The 20,850-nt window shown below is 31.4% G+C and overlaps 1 protein-coding gene across 3 annotated transcripts; it reads left to right on the plus strand.

Moving 5' to 3' along the window:
* Positions 1-12: 12 nt before the first annotated feature.
* LOC117115838 (golgin subfamily A member 1-like) lies at positions 13-20,710 on the plus strand. Of its 3 annotated transcripts, none has more exons than XM_033259795.1 (21): positions 13-149; positions 2,914-3,160; positions 6,872-7,034; positions 7,854-7,981; positions 9,166-9,285; positions 9,684-9,832; positions 10,277-10,388; positions 11,189-11,284; positions 12,788-12,802; positions 13,504-13,632; positions 13,793-13,888; positions 14,255-14,446; positions 14,978-15,151; positions 15,622-15,717; positions 16,097-16,186; positions 16,466-16,568; positions 17,062-17,243; positions 17,736-17,933; positions 18,139-18,351; positions 18,524-18,610; positions 18,758-20,710. In XM_033259795.1, the coding sequence occupies exons 2-21, from the start codon at positions 2,957-2,959 to the stop codon at positions 18,812-18,814; spliced, it is 2,604 nt and encodes an 867-aa protein (XP_033115686.1). In that variant the 5' UTR covers positions 13-149; positions 2,914-2,956; the 3' UTR covers positions 18,815-20,710. The 3 variants fall into 3 exon arrangements, with proteins under 3 accessions (XP_033115686.1, XP_033115684.1, XP_033115685.1); XM_033259793.1 differs by lacking the exon at positions 13-149 and adding an exon at positions 169-245; XM_033259794.1 differs by lacking the exons at positions 13-149; positions 12,788-12,802 and adding an exon at positions 169-245.
* Positions 20,711-20,850: the final 140 nt, after the last annotated feature.

Genomic DNA, 20,850 nt, shown 5'->3' on the forward strand with positions numbered 1-20,850 from the left:
TAATATGACAATGTTGACCTTTTGTAATCCACTCACAAGGAAAAATAAATCAAGAGGTGAACGTTGAACGAAAAAGAAAACATAATCTGTTCCACGTAAACATGTACCAACTGCTGTGAAATTTTCAATTTTTATGAATGTATTTCAAGGTAAAAACGAATTCATTTATAAGTATTTCAATTAATGATCAAACATCATATAAAGCGCAAGAAAACCAGTGATTCATTGTTGATAAATTCGAAGAAGTAAAAGCGATTGTGGTTAGGCTGGGCCTAGCTAGGCCTAGCCCTAGGCTAGGTCTACTGTGCGTGTAGGCTAGAAGAGAGGCCTTCGAAGGCTAGGTGTAGCTTTTATCTGCATTGGCCTAGTTAAAGGCTGGGGAAAGTGAGTTGAGAGAACCTAGCACTACCATACCAGTAGCAAAATACCTAGGCCAGCACATGGCTAGGCTTGTCACATAGTAGGGCAGCTGTTCCTCTGCCTAAAATTTATTAAATATAATATTAGTTTAAATATGCATATTTTCATTAATTTTGGTAACATTTATATGTGAATCATTTTGTAGCCTATGGTACCCTATCTAGGCCAAGTCCTAGTCTGTATGAAATAACAATACATTTTCTACTACAGTATAAGCCATTTACCTGAACCAGCAAGCAGTATGGATATAAAAAAGAGGTCAGTCTGAGTGAGGCAATAAATGCTTTGATGAAAACCAAATTGCCACCTTGTTGGAATGTTGACCATGTTCTACAAATTATGATATTTATTTTCCAGTGATTTACATACTTTAAATAATATGAACATTTAACATTTTCCAGACAGCTACTTAAATTTCTTTATTTAAATTTTTAAATATTGAATTATTATTTTATTTGATAGCTAAAAAATTTTAAAATGTTAATCATTTAGTCATTACCTACAGTAAATGCACACAGTTCAATAATACAGTAGTTGAAAGTATAAGATGGATAAGCTAAGTTCGTTTTAAAATCTATTAAAATGAAAATAAAATAAAAAACATACCGGTAAAATAAAGGTGTGACTGCAAAATATTGAAAAGTCTACAGTAATCCCGGAAATGGGAAAACATGCACTAATGAAATGATGATGATGATGGCATAATAAATTATTATCGTATTTATCATTCGAACTCAACTATCAGCAATAAAGCATTATGTTTTATAGCTGTTGATCCTAAAACATAATGCAGTTTATTGTCGATAGTTGAGTTTGAATGAATTCTCAAACTCAACTATCGACAATAAACTGCATTATGTTTTAGGATCAACAGCTATTCCTGTACCTAATGAAGTAGAGCAGATTTTTGATAAATTTTGTAAACTTTATACTAAGAGAACTTGGAAAAAGAGATCAGAAATTAAACATGTTCAATCCTTACATAAATTAAGATCTGTATTGCTGAACATTGTGTAATTGTTTTTTATTTAATATGTAGTTTTTTATTATGTATTTTAATTTTTAATTGATATTTGGTAGGAGACAAGAGAAACTCTTTGAACTTTCCTTGGTTTCCAAGGGCTATCTGCTCTTTCATTTCAGTTATTTTTTATTGTATTTAGTTAAGAGTTCATGTGTGTGTATACAGTATGTATATTTTTTATATGCATATTTTACCTTTTTAAGTATTTGTTTAGTTAAGTTTGTACCTTTTTATTTACGAACGCACCGATTGACATTGAGTGCCACCGATCTAAAGGTGTAAGTTCAAATAAATGAATAAATAAATTTAGGGAGTTTCTTATTGTGGATATTGTTTGAAGCATGTTTGAAGTAACAGTGTATGTGGGTGTGGTATTAAAAGGTTGCCTATGCCTAGTCTCGAGTTGTCTTGACACTTGCCATTACTGTAAGTAGGTCTTTAAGTTTGCAAGCTTTGTATTGTATTGAAATGTAAATTAGTAGTTTGTCAAGGACAAGAGATTGGATCATATGTAGTGTGAAGTAAGTGATATGAATAAAACCCTTTAATGATGATCTGTGCTGAGCTGAACATTTGTGGGAAATACAATTATTATACATTGTGAATTATTTCCTTTTTTAATATTTAAGTGAGTTTAGCTTCAGAAATGGGATACTATTATTAGAGCAACTTTAATCAGTTAAAAAATTATTTTAAATTGGTGAAATTTTCCTTCATATTTAGCGTTAAAAATTATGTATGTCCTTTAATTCGCTAAGCAGGATATTAAAAGCATCTTAGATCATTCATAACTTGTATGCAATTGAGATCTTTCTACATTATAACAGTGTCAGAATTGAAATGGATGACTACTGTATAGCGTGCTATTAAATGCAGATCATTGACTACTGTATAAGTAGATCTTCATGTGTACCAGCATTTTGTACAGTTAGTATCAATAGTTAGTTTCCTTTGTTTTTTTTTTACTATTTTGGTAGTCAGCTCTTTAAACACCTGTTTCCATTTAATAATTTTGTTTGCATTTAAAGTTGTTAGCTATTGCCGTTGATTAATAATATTTTGCCAGAGCTTTCATGGCAATTGATTGAAAACATTTGGTACCATTTGTGATTTCAGTTGACAGGTGGGTGAGGTGGCTTGTGATAGAACACTGTAGCTTGTGTACAGTGCAGTTTGTTCATATATATCAGGTGTTTGTCATTATTATTAATTATCCAATTAAAAGTATGCACTCTGAATTTGTTGAAAAAACCTAAAATATTATCGACAGGACTCCTGCATACCATTGTACATTACATTGATTGGTGTCAAGAAGTAACCCTCATCAGTAGAGACATTCTTAATTCCTTTTGTTAAGTTTGCACAATCTAAACAGTACTAAATTATAGTTACGTTTCATTCTTTTGTAATAAGTAAGCAAATTACTATTTGTTGTATAATTTAACTGTTGTTTTCTTAATATTTTCCAGGTGTAAAATAATCGAACGTAGTTATATTTTGCAAAATATAAAGATGTTTGCAAAACTTAAGAAGAAAATTGCTTTGGAGGAGGGGATTGAAGGCGGCGACCTAAAGAAAGCCTATGGACCAGGGTCAGGGGGAGCATTCCGTGATGACCAATCCAGTAGGAACGGAACATCTGAACGAGTAATATCTCCATCAGGAAGTGTCTCCAGTTTAAAGGATGCCGGTTCCTTGAAGTCGGATAGTAAAGAGGTATAGTTTTTCTCTTTTTTTGTCATAATTATTTTTCAACAGTTCTTCTATTTGTTTATCCTCCATACAGTGCATGAAATCTTTGATATTACAACTTAATGACAGCTACTAAACTGTAACCTAGGGTGGGGGAAATGTTTGGACTATCCCCTCAAGGCTCAAGCCTACTTTACGGTGTCATGAACTGTTGCAAGTGCATGGCCTACTCACACCTTTATATTTTCAGTCCATTGCCTCTTGGATTATTGTAATTATATATTTATTTCTTATTTTTTTATAACTTTAATAATAACAACCTGCAAAAATAATCATAGTTGGCCAACTGCTAACATACATAACAACAACAATAATAATATTAATAACAGTATTTAATGCAGTACTAATATTTTTCATTTTTAGCACATCACATTATTTAATTTTCAGTGCAAATTTAGCATTGATCCAGTTAAAGGTAACCTCATTGAAATTAACAAAGAAATTCAATTAAAATTATCATACATCAGGTGAACTTTGTTTTAAAGCTGTTGGATTTGATTTCATTTACTTCCACTGCGTTAACCAAGTTTATTGAGCAGATGTAACATAACCAGGTGTGGTGATAAGCTAATCAATGAAGTGCGTAGACCATAATATGTAGATTATTGATTTTGCCAGATGCGGGATATAGTAAAACACAACATGGGCTACTGTGATTGGGTTGGACCATCAAAGGGCTTTTAACATCAAGTGATAGTGATTGCTATTGTTTTGTTATTTTACCATCACTCCTTTAGAATATTAGAGAAAAATAATATGTGTGTATTCATTTGAAAGCTAATTTTATGATGTCATAAATAAATTAATTAATATTTCAAAATAAATTATGCTGTTAATACAGTAGTTATATTATGATTGATTTGATTTTATTCGGCTTTATAAAAATCATCAAAAATTTACAATATGATAATTATTTTCATAAATTATAATAATAATAATAATAATAAACATTTATATAGCGCCAATTCAAAAATTTATCAAAGGCGCAGAAATTTATCAAAGGCGCAGAGTCAGCACTAAATAAAATAAAACCAGTGTCAGCACTAAATAAAATATAACATCCATTGTTAAGTTTGCAATAAAATCCAGAGTCCATAAAAATTAAAACATTAAGAATGGTCCTTTAACACTAAACCAATTACTAAAAAAAAAACAAAATGGATCTTCACTGTTGGGAATTATAACTTGAAATATTTGTAAAGGTGATTTTTAGGCAGGAATCTGGTTCCAAGCAGTACAAATGTAGTGCAGTAGCAATTGGTTACTGTTCAGTTGACATTTATATGCAAAATAATGTGTCTCGCATGTTTGCTTCCTTACAATTACAATAATTCCCCACAGAGGTATGTTTCTGCAACTTATTAGAGCCTACTGTAAGTAATGCTTACTATTAAATTTACTGTAGCCTTAGTCTGACAATGCACAGTCTTAAAAGCATGGTAATTGCTTGGGAATAACTTGATTATGATGGCGATATTGGAAGACCAGAATGGTGTATATTTATTATTATATTTTATTATTAAATTTCACAACCAACAGTAAGTATGTATACATTGTCAATTACAGGAGGACATGCTTCTATTAAATTGAAGTCTCACTAGGAGACTTAGAATTTTAGTCATGAGAAAACAAAAATCCTTGTATCACTGGATTTCAAAACAGGACCATGGGATTGGAAGGCAAGCATCTTTTGATGAGGGTGGGTCATGCAAATTTCAATGGTTAAACATTAAAACAAGAACAAAAGGATACTGGTAATGATTAAAAGAAAGGATTCTAAAAAAAAAAAGTTTAAAAGAGTCAAATTTTTAATAAATTTGCACCATCTGATGGATTGTATTTAAATGGATGCATTGGTATTGAGTTCAAGCAAGTCTAATACTGATTGATGATCATCTATTTTATCATGCTAGAATAGTCATTACAATAATGATACAAGCTTGTATCATTATAATGGTACAAGCTTATACTAGTAATTCTCCATGAAATGTTAATTCCCAAAGTACCAATTTAGGTAAAGAAAGGATTTTTATTATTTAAAAAAAAATACATTTTTATATAAAATCTATAAAAATGAATGGTTAAAGTGATGACAAACTATTGATAATTTATCATTTATTGATCATGCTAGATAATTATTACAATAATGATACAAGCTTGTATCATTATACAGTAATGGTAGAAGCTTATACTAGTATTTCTCCATGAAATGTTAATTCCAAAAGGATCATTTTAGGTAAACAAAGGATTATTATTCTTTTTTTTTATATATTTATAGGAAATCTACACAGAAGAATGGTTAGGGTGATGACAAACAGTTGATAAAATTCAACATAGATAAAGATAGAATAAGAAAATAATTACAAAATACATTGATGAAAATATTATAGTAAAACATACTCTATAAGTAACATTAATACTGTACAATAAAAAAGGATACCTAGAAAACTAATATTTTTTGCAGGTAGATTAAACTTTCATTCGCCAATGAAATTCTAGTAATAAATATTTTAAAATAATTTGAGGTTAAAACATACACTGGGAATAGAATGCATACTGTACTGTCAAGAAAAAGAAAACTATGTGATTTTTAAACCATCGAAGCTGTTTTACATAATATCTCAACATCGTAATACTGCTAAACATTGAGATTAAAGAAATCATTCTAAAAACATGAACAGACTACAGACAGTCTATTATCAAGGCAGAAATATTAAAATGTCAAGTGTTCAGAGGATCAAATGACAGCATATGGTGAGCTACAGTAAATGCAATTCCTCAATCATACTGTAGCCTAGTTATTGTACATTAGTGTAGCAAATCTATCATTAGGTTTAATACTACTATAAACAAAAAAATACTATTAACATTACAGTATGTGGAAATACTGAGTGTAAACAGAAAGTACCTTGAAAAAATAGTGTCTATGAACATGTGATAATAATAATGTAAACAAAAACTACCTTGAAAAAATCTATTAACATTATGTGAAAATGTATAATTAGTAACAATTTGATACTTATCATTATGTGGAATGGTTTTAGGCTAATTAAAACTAGTTTCTACAATGCAGATGGATAACAAACAGATATTGGTTCAACATAAATATGAAGGTATTATTGAATAATTTAAAACAAGTTTACTGCCATGACAAATCAATAAATTCAAAAAACAAATAGATTGCTTAAGTAGTTAATAATTACTTAATAGGTTATTAGCTTTTACCTGAATGTTAGAATTCAGCAAAAGATGGCTTGCCCGTTACTGTACAGAGGTTGATAAGCAATACCATCTGTAGTGTTTCCATGGACCATTCATTTTCTGCCAGCAAACTTAAGGATTTTTGTTAAGTACAACATTTTTATTCATTGCAAAATGATTTTATTTTTCAATTCATTACCTAACAAATGTTGACAGCTTATGTGATTCTTCTAAAATTACATTTTGTTAATGTTTTTATTTTACCAGTATTTATTTTTTAGCAGGCAGCATTGTACTGTATATCTTAGACATTTTGATGATCAATAAAATATATTGCCTGTACAGATTTACACAATTGTGTGCATTATTTTAATAGTCAAAACAATACATTATTTTAAAAAGATAATCTTACATTTTACATGAATTTGTGAATTTTTATAGGGCTATTTTTTATTTGTATTTCTGTCATCTTAGGGAGGCAACACCATGAGTAAAGCTGAAATGCTTGCACTTCTGAATAAACGATCAGAGCAAGTTCGTAAATTAGAGGCTAAATTAGATGAGTACCATGTGATGGTAAAAGATACACTGAAAATGAAGGAGAGATTGGAGCTAGCCCTTGAAAAACAACAGGATGGTAAGTTTGCGTGTTATTATAATACTGCACTACAATAGTATATTCTGGTATATTTTATTTAATCTTCATGGCATGATAAAATGAATTAAGATGATTCATTACAAAATTTTTAAAAAATATGCATATAATTACAATGATTAAAATTTTAAAATATAAATCAAAATCAGTTGCACAAACTATCACACTGAAATATTTCATCCTCAAATAATTCATGATAATACATTAAAACATAAAAAAGCAGTTTATTTTATGGTGTAATTTAACAAACTGGACAGAATAATGCACTGTACTATATTATAAATTCACAATTCATAACTACGGTACTAAAAAAGAAATATTAAAGTTTAGTGATTAATTGAAAACAAGTATGAGCATGCAGTATTAACTGTTTGGGCCACCGTTATAGATGACTTTATTTTCTGAAAATTCCACTTTAATGTCACAATACTCTAAGCATGCTCTTCCATTACTGTCACGAAATAATTAAAATCATGTTTGCAAGCTGAAATATTTTGATAAATTACATAATTGTAACCAGAATTGGGAATTCATATAACCATCACAAGGGACTTTAGATAAAAAATGTGAAAAATATATTACATATGGAATATATTCATAGCTGAGTCTCAAACCAAAATTGAAAGTAGTAATTTTGCCTTTTTCGTGGGTTTATTTTCATTACTCTATGATATCTCTATCTTGTATATTATGTTAGCAGAAGAACTAGTGTTGTTGTAACTCTAAAAATTACAGCATATTCTTCCTTATGTTGCAAATACGTAGTGAAATTGTATTGTATGTTAATGTCTCTAAAAATAGTATCCATGAAACGGCTTCAGGAAGCTAATGAGGAATTTCAATTAAAACGTGCGAAGATGGTTGAAAAATTAGAGGGCTTTGTACAAAGGGAGGAAGAACTACAAGAGAAGATAGAAGTTTTGAATACGGTAAGTAATGAAGTTGAGAAGTAGGTTTAATCAAAGGTAAAAATTATGATATTTAAAAATACTTGTTTTGATCATAACCATAGATTGTCGTTATAAAACAAATGTGGATTATAATGTACTTAAGCTGTCAGCAGTAATAATACTTTTAGTATTTCAAAAATCTAAAAATAGGTATGTGTTATGTGAGATTTAGACATAGCTTTTCCTCACAAAATAGATGTGAATTATATTGTACTTGAGCTATGGGCAGTAATAATACTTTAAGTATTTCTGAAAGCTAAAAATTTGTGTATTATGTGAGATTTAGACATACAGTAGTTTCTCATCACAAAATAAATGTGAATTTTAGAATGCATGGGCATGAACAGTAATTATGCTTTGAGCATTCTCATTGGTCAGTGTACTGTTAAGTGTTAATCTGCTATTACCACGCTGGACAGGTATATACTATCCAATAGGATGTTAATTTCTCACCTGGTATCAATTATGACTCTTGAACTAGAAGGGACTTAAGTATGTAGTGATGATATTTTAAAAATATGAATTATAATGTAATTGGTCAAAGAGCACTCGTACGTCCAACATATAGTATTTTGATTGGTCAATTTATTTGTAGTCTACTATGTGTATGTAATCTGCATTTACCTTGCAATAAATTTATAACATGCAAACAATTTCAAGATTTTTCTCATGACTAATAATGACTTCATTACTTGAGCAGCTATTCCTTCAAGCTGCTTTACCTGTGAAATAACATTATAATGCAACATCTTTGAGAATAGAAGCTCTTACTGATACTTTATTCTATATTTTGTCCCTTAAAAATTTTGCTTGGTTATGTGCAATGCCTTCGTGGTTATGCACTCTTTTCCAGCTCTGGTTAGGTATGAAAGAATGAAAGAATTAGAACATAAATGTAAAAAAAAATATTGACAAGTTATCTTTCATGTATTTCGCTTGTGTTCTTGGACAAGGGCATTTTACCTATGTTTGTCTCTCTCCACCCAGGAGTATGAATGGGTATCCGGGGGTTCACTACTGGGGAGGAAAAAGGCAGCGTGGAAAGGAACTGGCCACCCTACCACACAATAACGAGGCTTAGTACGATGAGCTAACAGCTCATTCCCCTACGTTCATTAATGAATACGGGACTACCTTTAACTTACCTTATCTTTCATGTACAGGAAAAAAAGAGTTTGCAAGAACGTTTGCAGAAATTAGAGATGAGTCATTTCATTAAACTTGAGGAGAATGATGAGTTGCATGGATTTCAAGTGCAAGAGATGGCAAAGATAAAACACATGGTAAGATTTTCGAGAAAAAAGTAAAAAAACACAAAATTAACATTGACTGCTTTTCTTATTTCAAGCTATAGAAATATAGTCATATTAATTTAAGTTTATAAGCAGGTGTTTATGCCAAACATACAAAAAGGGCTAAGGGTATCAGATTATGAAGATTTGAAAACAAATTTTCTTTTTGATATCATGATTACGTATTTAGGTTATCTGGAATGAATTTCAGGTGTGTCAGCTGCATCCACAGTCTCCATTTATATGATTTCATCATCATCCATTTCATTATTACCATTACCTCCACCCTGCTATTAGAACTTAAACTACTCCATTATTATGAATGAAACTGGTGTATACTGTAACAGTAATGGAAACAAAACAAGTCTTTATCTTTTACTTCTTAACAGTTTTTAAATAGTCAAGAAGAACTAAACAAATGCAAATCGGAATTAGAAAGTGTGAGGGAGCTGTTGAGAGATAGAAGTCAGCAACTCGAAGACAAAGTATCAGAATTAGAATCTGCTAAAGCAAACAAAGATATGCTTCAGAAAGAAAGGTAAGTGTAAAAAGATAACAAAGAAATGACAATAGATTTCAAAGACAATGGTAGTGTAGCTTGTTAAGATATCTGCATTTTAACTTAAAATTGGTAAATAATTCATAGATACAGAACATACTGAATTAGAATATACTTTTTATAATAATTGTTCTGATTACAAATTTGAGAAGTGCAACTTGTATGCATTTCATGTGTAAAAATCTAGCAAAATAGTTGAGTTTAGACCAAAATAAAGTAATTACAGATTACGATGAATGAATTATTTAGATGCAACACGTATTTTAAACCTGTAGTCAGTTTATAGGACTGTGAACTTACTATTTGTCCATGAAATTGATCAAAATGATGCCAACATTTAAACAGCTGTTGTTAGTGTGCTTCTGTCTCGCTACCACCTGTATCCCACATCACCTCATTAGCTATTCCGTTCCCATTCCATAGGGAGACGTTCATGAGTCAGAAGATGGAGGGAGAAGGAAAGGTACTGCAATTGACCCAGCAGAACAAGGCTCTGGAAGAAAATGTGGTCAGTTTAGAGAAGGAATTAAAAGAGGTAAGCAGTGTACTGAGATTAACAACATTATTCATTTGTGTATAAAACTACAGACAATTTAGAGAGCTAGCTTTTTGATGGCAATTATAATCGTGATCGTGATTTCCTTTTGCTGTTTACAGCTCCACCGCAGACAGATGGTAATAGTTTTATATTTCCATATCACCTTCCACAAGAGAATTTTTCTTAAATCTTTAAAAAATATAAATAAATATATAGATAGGTTAACAATATGGCACAGATCATAGTTAGGAAACTGCTGTTCAGTGATATCATATTTTTTCAGTTATGTGAAGTGGCTCTTTAAAAAATAACCTATATTTTGAGTCCACATTTATGCTTTCATGCCTGCTGAAATGAAACATACGCTTTCCCATTCTGTAATCCACTTGTTCACTAACACATTCTTAAATAGTGTTGTCGGTTTTCTGAGTACTTAGCTGAATAAACCAACTGTTGTCATTGTTTGACAAGGAAAATAATTATGATGGAACCATCCATCCCAGTGTACCTGATATCTATGTTAAACTACCACTTTACATGCTTTAATTAACAACTTAACCATGAAATTTAGCCCTGTGGTTACCATTGTACTAACCAAAATGTTTGGCAATTAATTTGACAATTAACTAATCAATGCTGATTTTTCCATGTCACAGTTTGTTTTTTTTTACCTAATTTTATCAGTGTTACTGACATATATCAGTACTCTACTTTTTCAATACTTTACGTTTGCTTTTTGTATTTTTTTTGTAACCCTGTATATTAATAATTTGCTTCTTTTTTGTTTTTGTTTGTAGAAAAATAATAAGTTATGTAGTTTAGAATCTAATTTGAATGCTCTACAAGACAGCTATGATGCAATTAAACATCAAACAAGTTTGCATTCAAAACAGGTAAAATAACTCTGCTTTTTGTATTTTAAATTAACATTCTTATAATCAATTATAATAATTAGTAGTAAACAGTTAATTTTTTACCTGTTCCTATTCAGTTTTCTCTAATATGGGTAATATAATTACGAATATTAGTGTTATACTTTGTGTGTTGAGCTAAAAGTGTTTTGCATTCAATGTATTTATGACGTACTCTGTGACTAAAGTGAACATTATATCAAGACGTTAAACTGAATAATGTGAGATAATGTCTATGTAAATATTGAAAGGTCCCTTGTGACTAGTCAAATTGAGACTAATGTTTAATTTTAGCTTAAATCTTCTTATTGCAATGGATTCATTGAACAACTGTAATGTTGAAAGAAAACTTTAGTAATGGAAGGGTTTCACCATTCATCGTTTTTACCAGTGATTTTCAAAAGGTGATGACCATTTGATTAAAATAATAACCACAACGTTGTGTTGATGGATGCTACTGTTGGTACTATTGCGGGGATGTTTATTTACCTAATCTTTTGAAAATTTGAATATTTTGCTTAAATGTAGCTGCTTAATTTTTTAGCTTTATATTATATCCTTTTTATCTATTTAAAACAATTTATATTTACAGAGCATTTATAATTATTATTATTATTTATTGTATGGTTATTCTTATCATTATTTTTATTATGAACAGCAACATCATATCCTCATCATCGTTATCATCATAACCATCATCATCCTCATCACCACCATCACTATCATCACGACGATTGTCATCATCATCGTCGTTGTCGTTGTAATGAATTTTATTATTATTTGTATTATATTTTGCATTTTCTTTTTTTTTTCTTGTTATTGTCATAATTGCTGTCATTGTTGCTGCTACAGCTCTTATGGTTATTTTTTGTTGTTTTTCTTTTATGTAATTCTATGTTTGGAGCTGCCATATGTTTGTATAGGAATTTTGCTCCACCTTGGCTTTGCCCTCCTCTAGCTTGTTTATTGCTGTTCTGCTCTAAAGGAAATAAATATATTAATGATATTATTTTATCATTATATTCTGCTATCATTTGCTTTGATAGTTGGTAGGATTTGCATCAGTTATAGATTATTAAACCTTAATGCTTGGTTTTACTTAAAACATGACAAGATTACTTCCTACAGTAGTGTAATAGCTATAGTTAGCCCAGATTAATTAGATTATCTCCTTTCTACAGTGGTTTTATGTTTGCATACCATGCATGACAATATTTGTATTGAAGTAGAAATTCGTTGCATATTGTGTAGACATTTTCTTTACTATATGCTAATCTTTTGGAAATTATAGAATAGTATATAAATGCTGTAGCATTATTCTGCAAGTAAAGAGTTCCCATATATGAGTCTAGTTTGTAATATAAGTTTGGTGTTAAATATGTTGGTTTACTTTAGTAGTGTAGTCTTAGGCTATTTTAGCTATGTTGTTCTCTTATTTGTTATTTTATGTCTTCCTTTCCCACAATCCATTGCTGCTGGAAACAGTCACATGGTACACAGGTAAAGCTACTGTTTTTTCACCGTATGCAGTGATGGATCCCGTTGGCATGTGCATCTCGTTTTTGCTGTTGAACTATGAATATTTATTTCAAGACTCATCCTGTCCGTATATGTCCCATCCATATATGTCCCACCCGTGTATGCCCTGCTCTTGTATGTAATACCCATGTCCATATACGCAGTCCATGTATACCCTGCCCATGTATACCCACATATGCCCCAACTATATATGCCAATCCATATATGCCCTACCTATTTTTGATCCAAAGTTTGTATGTGTTGTACTGTAGTTTGCACAACACATTCACTATCAGTATTTTATTCATTCAATATGTTGATTGTTAATAATACTAACAGCAAAAGAGCAAGATTACAATATCATTGATGGGAATTCCTTCAGAGTTTAAAATAGTTGGGATTACAAGTTTACAGACAAGTGCAGCACTCTAACTGGTACATCTTCCTTTTCCCTACTAAATTGTTCAACTCCCATCTCCTCATGCAAGAATATTCCTTTTTCGTGGCTAGAATAAATGTAAGATTATCTGGGATTTTTAACTGAGAATTTACAGTCTAGGGAAAACAGCTGTGATACTTTATAGTTTATTTATTAATTTTATATATTATACTTAGTGAGAAAATATGATTGGATGTATATACATTAATGTTGAATTGAATCTGAATATAAATATTGTTTTTAGACAAAGAATGTATTAGAAGAAAAGGAAATAACAATTGAACAGTTACAAGAGAAGGTTTCAGTGTTAGAACAACGGTTACGTGATAACAGTCTATCAGAAGATGATCAATACAAGGCTATGGAGAAAGAAGTAAGTTGATAATTTATCTTCTTAAAATGTGTTTTTTTGTTATATTTACAACAAACATATTATCAATAATTAAAAAATGTTTTATTTGTTGTATCATATCCTTATGCTGTATCATTGTGTTATTTCTTTTGGTGATTTCAAATTTTTATTTATATTTTAGAGAGATCTCCTGGATGAGAAACTAGAGGAAGCCAGGAAGAATCTAATAGACAACAGAAACACTGCAAATGAAAAGATTTGCCTGCTAGAAAACCAGGTAAGATATCATCACTGTGTATAGTTCGGCACACACTGTATTGTCATTGGCAACCGACAAGATTCCATGAGATCACGTCAAGTTCAGACTACAACTAAAGTCAGTGGACTGGCAATACATTGATAAAGCACTCACAGGCAGCACGTACAAATTCATCATCCAACAGTCGGCCGATCCAGTGTGCACCAGGCTGGTCATAACAATAAGCAGGAAGGGCTGTAAACTGTAGTCCCTTTGTTTTACAATTGCTTAATATTTTATGTCTTTTTATTGATTTTATGATTGGAGAACAAATGATAAGAATTATTAATATTAGAGAAAACATATAATATGCATATGAACATAGTGTACATTTACATGATGCAGATTTCCAATTTGAACATGAAGATGGCTGAAGACACGGAAGAACTTCGCAACAAATGTGGAGACTTGGAGCAGGTAAAGATCAGCTATACATCCAAAATGAACGACTTACAAGTGAGATTAGAGGCCGCTGAATTAAACACTACCAAATTGCACCAGACAATCGCAGAGAAAGATACTGAATTGTCATCTAAGGTATGCAATCCTTAAATTTGCATTTCCAGTTGGTAAAGTCAAAAGGTTGATGCTAACATTCATCATTCTGTGTCTGTTGTAAATAAAAGTATCCTGAGTCACCTTTCCGATGATTGGCTGTGATGGAATATTTAGTTGGTTTTAAAAAGTGTATCCCTATTCATAGTCTGTTTCTGGAATACTTATCTAGATGTAACTGATATATGCCATGCCAGTTTCCTTCCTGGAAAATGAGATCTGTTACATATACTAATTCTTTCTTTGCACCTGGGTTGGATGATGCCACTTAAGGTAAATTCCAAAAAGAAAACTGGCATAGATTTAACCGGGTAAGTATCTCGCACATACACCAAAATCACTCCTGATTTTTGTGGAATTTTTAGATAAAACCCCATTAATAAATCCTACTGAATTGTTATCCTGATCTTTCTATACTTTGGTGAGATGCGGTTTCTCTCTTCAGAAATTACACTGTTAATAATACTCCTACTGTATTAGGTATTTATTTTGTGGAATATTTGTTTACAACAGAAGTCTGAAATGGAATCACAGCTGCTGGCATATCAACTTCAGATTGCTGAGTTGAAGAAACAATCACTTGAATCTAGGAAGGTGCTGCAAGAAAAAGCTGCAAGTCTCGAGGCTCAAATAAAAACCCTGGATACTGCCAGGGACCTGGATAAGAATGCCTCCAATCATAGAATTGTAAGCAATAGTTAATCAGATTAATTATTTATCACTTCTCATTATTCTTTGATTCTAATTTCTTCGAATAGAGAGAGAGAAAAAAAATCGTAACTCGATGATCAAAGAATCTGAACCACATGTTTTGCATGATTTTTTAGATAAGCTGAAGATAAGAGCCTTCAACAATGAAATTTAGTCCTAAATTGGAAGAATAAATGTATTATGTTTTCCAAAAACCGAAAGGTCCACTGATTAATCTCAGATAAGAAAGTATAATACATACTCCAAGTATTGAAATAAAACACGATGGCGTGTATTTCAATACTTGGAGTATGTATTATACTTTCAAATGTATTATGTGTACTAATTAAATTATTTAGTATAGTTGCGGGATATTATGTGTGGTGGGGGTGTAGTAGGCAGGGCTAAGTGATGAGGGTGATTGGAGCTAACACCCTGATTAATCCTATGCCACTTACATCCTACAGTCCATGTTAGAAACAGTACAAGGTGAATTTTTAGAAAAAGAAATTGAACATGAGAAGCAAATTTCTGAGATGGAAGACAAACAAGAAGCCTTGAGGGTGAGTTTTTCTTTATATATTTTTCATTACCATTTTATCTTGGGAGCCCATGGCTGTATAATAAGTTGCACTACTTTGCATTATGCCATAATTTGTATTTAATTCATGATAAGCCTTTATAAATTAATGATATTCCTCTCATTAAAATTTTTATTTTAGCATTTGAGTTTTGGCAAACGGTACTACCAACATTAGGTATTGTAAAATATTGGCTAATAAGCATCTCGTTTATGTATGTTTGCTTTATTATGCATTATTGAATATAATAGTCAGATGTTTTTTGTTCTTTTGAAATTGCAATAAATATTTGTTTGTAAGAATGCTGATAAGATCAACTGCCCTACATTATGCTTCATTAAAAAACATACTGTCTTCTTAGATTGTGATTGGTGAAAAGGATAGAGAATGTACTGAAATAGCAAAGGAGCTAGATGCGGTCCGCAAACTTGTAGAAGCACTGCAGACTAAGGTACATAATTATTAAGAATTTAGTTGGGCTACTTTGTAAGAGAAACTTGTCTGGCAAACATTTGGTAGTGCTCTATTATTTTCTTCGATTGTGAAAGGCATTAAATCATTACCAAATAGATTTATTTATTTATCACCCATTTTTAAGTAAGTCTACTGATAATTATTGATTGTTTCATTGTTGAATCTTGACCACTCATGTATTGAAAGAGTTTTTTCAGAATAAAGAAAGATTTGATTTGAACAGTTTTCTTTGGATGTATTCTTCTATTCAATCTAGGTAAAAGAAACTGAAGAACATTTAAACAACAGAGAGGAAGAGAAAAAACAATTAGAAAAAGACAAAAAAGAACAGGACGAAATGATAGCGTTACAAGAACAAGGTAAACAGAGTTTGGGTTTATAATTTAAGGGTTGCGAGGTCAATAAAACTAGTCATATTGCTTGCAATGCCAACTTTCTCTCTGTTTGTCTCTTGTCTCACAAGGGGATACATGAGGACCGTGTAAGATATGAATATGTAGGATGGCAGGACTCCATGCATTGCAAGATGTGCTCCCCAGGAGAAGGAGTATGATGGCATGTGAATGCCGATGCCTACATTTTCATCCTTTTGGCAGTTAATGTAACATTTTCCATTAGAAATAAGGGAATGCATGGGGACCGTGTGAGATGTGAATGAGTTTGATGGAATGACTCTACTCATGTACATGCATTACAAGATATACTCCCCAGAGAGGGAAGTATGATGACATACCTACATTGCCTACATGCCTACATTTTCATCCTTTGTACATTTTAATCTAACATTTTCTATTATAAATTTATATGTGGTTTAGCATATGTAAATGAGCATTTGACATTTTTTCCCTGCAGAGAAAAAGGCTTTAGATAACAGTAAGAAAGAGCTTTGCCAGAAAATTGACTTACAGACTAAACAAATGAGGGCAGCAGAGACAGAATCTCAGAAGATATTTCAAGAAAAAATAGATGAAGTGCAGACATTGAAACAAGAAATTAGCACAAAGGACAAACAAATAAATCAACTTAATAGCAAGGTAAACAAAGTAGTTTTGGATACTTTGGTATAATAAATGTTTAGTGCTGGTAAATGGGAAGGTTTAGGTAGTGGTTTATTTTACTTTTTTAAATCATGGTTATTATTAATGTCTTAATTATTAATATGAATTAACATTGTTTAAAGATTTGCATGGCAGATAAATAGTATGAATTTTAGTACTCCATGGGAATAGTTCTGAAAAGAATATCAACGTTTCAAATCGATTGCTCTATATGTCTTCAATATGCATTAAGCAATATATCTCTAACAGTATTGTTATATTGGCTGTCTTGTTGTTAAGTTTGGTTTTATTTTATTTTCAAATCAACTAACAAATTTAAATACCTTTAATTATATAACACTGTAAAAACAATTTTTACATATTACACAGATTATCAAACACCACAACCCAATATATTGTAGTGAATCATGTTTATAACAGTATATATAAAATAACAGTAATGTATCTGTTTTTTCCCTTTGGCTCAAGGTAAATGATTTAGAACACACAATAGAAACATCTGCTCCTGAACTGTCCCCTGAAGACATCCAAAAATTAAGAGAGGAGACAGAAAAGAAGCAAGAAACAATTCAGGGTATGGAAGAGCAATTAATTGAGAAGAATAAAACCATTAAAATGCAGCAGCAGAGGCTAGGCGACCTGAAGAAAACCCTGCAGAGGGAACTGGTGAGCTTAAGCTTCTTTTCAATCATAAAAAAATGATATTAATGGTGATACTGATGATGATATAAGTGTCAATTATTATAATTATGATGTGTAATCATCAAGTTGTGGCCTTACATGGCTCTTGGCATGAATAGGATAGGTGAGGTGAGGTGAGGTAATCATCAAGTTAACAGCAAGTCATAATTGTATTGTTATTCTTTTTTAGAAAATGCAGACTGGTGGAGGTTACAACTCATCAGAGGAGGATCACCGCCGACCTCGGGATAATCATCTCCTTGATGCCACCCACATGCCACGCGTAGCTTCATCTCCTGCCGCTATGAACAGCATTAGTAATTCCCGACACGATGTCCGGGAGATAAACTTCCAATATCTGAAGCATGTTGTGTATAAATTCATATGCAGTACGGAGATGGAGGTAAGGATCAAGTTGGTATATTATGGTGCTGAATTTTAAAAGAAAATTCAGACAATTTTTAAGCTGGCTCTAGAGCTAGTATTTTCAGATCCTTTTATTGAAATAAATCAATGAATCTTCACAATTTTGTTTTGTCAAACTATTATATTTTTAATGCCTTTTGAAATTTTAGGCCCTGCAATTGTTAAAGGCTGTGTCAACAGTGCTAGAGCTAACAAAAACAGAAGAGGAAGGAATTAAGCAGATAATAGAATGGAAGGTAACTGTTTTAATTAATTCATTATTAGATTGTTGTGTAATATTTTTTTAATTTGTATAATTGTTGTCCATTTTATTTATTTATTTATTTTTATTTTTTTGGTTATTGGTCTATTTACTTACGTTGTATATATTTTTTTCTCCTCAGCAATCTTGGTTTGGGGCAAAACCAGTTTCCAAGAAAGGATTCATCTCAGGCAGGTGATCCAACTGAAAGGTGAATTAATTTCCAGGTGCTTCTCCAGGTGTCATGTGATCCAGTGGACAGGTGGCCCAATGGCTAAGGGATCCAATCACCTAGTGATAAAAAATGCCATGGGATCTAATGGTCAGATGTTCCAATGGCCAAATGATTCAATAAATATGTATTCAAATGACAATGGTCAGCTGAGTCAATGGACACATGATGGAATTGAAATGGCCAGAAGGTCAAATAGGTCATGTAATGTGATAATTTGGATGTATGATGGTCAGATGATCTAATAGACATAAAAATAGAAATACTTTTTTTATCTCATCAGTAAAAATAACATCAGAATAGTCCAGTGATCAGGTGGTCCAAATGGTCTTGTGATATGATCTAATAGACAGATGGTCTAATTGTTAGGTCAGTGATCATACGACTTGATGGTCAAATGTCAGATGATATATATATTCCAATAGCCAGGTATTAAAGTAACCAGCTGCGGATCCAGGAATTTGAAATACAGGGGGGCTTGATGAGGGTATTTTTCAGATGGAGAGTCCGACTACCTCAGGCCCGCCGTGGTTGGGGCTGAAGTACAAAAGGTTTATGTCTATGGCACAATTAGATGGCCGAAAATGGCACTATCACTAAGTTGAAAGCAATTTTCTTCCCCCTCACCATTTTTGGCCCGGTCTTGCTGCCCCCCTCCCCCTTGAATTCACCTCTGGTAACACACTTGGCAAACATGTAAAGTTTTTATTAAATTTAAAAACACATACAGGTCATATTCATTATTGAATGTATATTTAATACTAGAATGGGAATTATTTTGGGTTTTTTTACTCAATGTGATCCACTTGTTTGCATCAATAGGTTAAATTCATCTCAAGAAGTACTTACTTGTCTTGCTCATTTTTTAAATACTTCCGTTCCTGAAATTAGTATGTTATATTTATGTACTGTACATATTTAGGGAAATCTTAAAATAAAATTATTGTCTGTAAATATTGTCAAATGATATGAAAGCTATATACTAATAATGTCATGTCACATGTGGCAAATGACAGGTACAGTATTTATCATATGTAACTTGATATTCTTATTAATAATATTCTATGAATATTGACTGCTACATGAAATGGTGTAATTCTGTCCCATACACCAATTGAGAAATTTAATAGAGGGAATTTGAAGAAACAATGGGGAAAAAACACAGTTCTTATTTAAAAGATGGCTACGCCCTAAAGATCTGTGAGTTGTTCTTGCAGAACTTACTGTAGCCTCCTTCTATACAATTTATTTGTTTCAATTACTCTATATTATACTGCATATTTTTATTACTTATATTGTATTATTTTATTGATTTGAATTTCCATATCATATCACTTGTTCAAATTATCAATGTGGCAAGTGAGTAACTGCTAGATTCAGTCAACAAACTCATATCTGTTTCTTTCCTGAGGAATCAACTCCCCCTATTCTACTACATTAGAATCATTGAAACTTAATAAAAAAAATAATTTTAATTATTTATAACATATTCTAAGGGTAAATTAAGATAGTCATAATTGAAATATTCACTTTAATGATTATTTCATTATTATTTATAATCCCTCAAGTTTAGCATTTTTTTATTATTTGTTGTGTGTGTTGGGTGAAAGTGGCGCATTTAGCATCATTAATTTAATTTATTTCAGGCTGTATCTACAGTGATTTTTCGCCATTAACACTCAGGTTAAATATATTTTAAAACATGATAATATGTAAATTCAGTAAAACAACAAAAAGGTAACATGTAGAGAAGGAGGCTTATATGTTTTACCATTGAAAAAAAGTAATTTTAGTATGTTGTAAGAAACATAAGACTATCCTAGTACAGTGTATCATAATAAAATTTTATACTATGAGAACTTTCATGCTTAGATTTTGATGTGTTTTGTGAAATCTCTAGTGTAGTTGCTGGTTCAGTGTAGAGGGAATGTGGAGTAAAGGGGTTTCTTCCCCCTCAACAATGAGAGTTGGGGCCCATTTTCTTGCAATTAGATGGCTAGCAC

This window comes from Anneissia japonica, unplaced genomic scaffold (assembly GCF_011630105.1).
Source record: "Anneissia japonica isolate Jap-2015-1 unplaced genomic scaffold, ASM1163010v1 scaffold1483_len710385_cov172, whole genome shotgun sequence".
Classification (NCBI taxonomy): Eukaryota; Metazoa; Echinodermata; class Crinoidea; order Comatulida; family Comatulidae; genus Anneissia; species Anneissia japonica.

Excerpts from the sequence above, each read along its gene's own strand:
- LOC117115838 (XM_033259793.1), top strand. The coding sequence starts at position 184 with ATGATCAAACATCATATAAAGCGCAAGAAAACCAGTGATTCATTGTTG. Across the intron at positions 15,718-16,096 it reads ACAAACAAGAAGCCTTGAGG|ATTGTGATTGGTGAAAAGGA; the intron begins GTGAGTTTTTCT and ends CTGTCTTCTTAG. Across the intron at positions 17,934-18,138 it reads AAACCCTGCAGAGGGAACTG|AAAATGCAGACTGGTGGAGG; the intron begins GTGAGCTTAAGC and ends ATTCTTTTTTAG.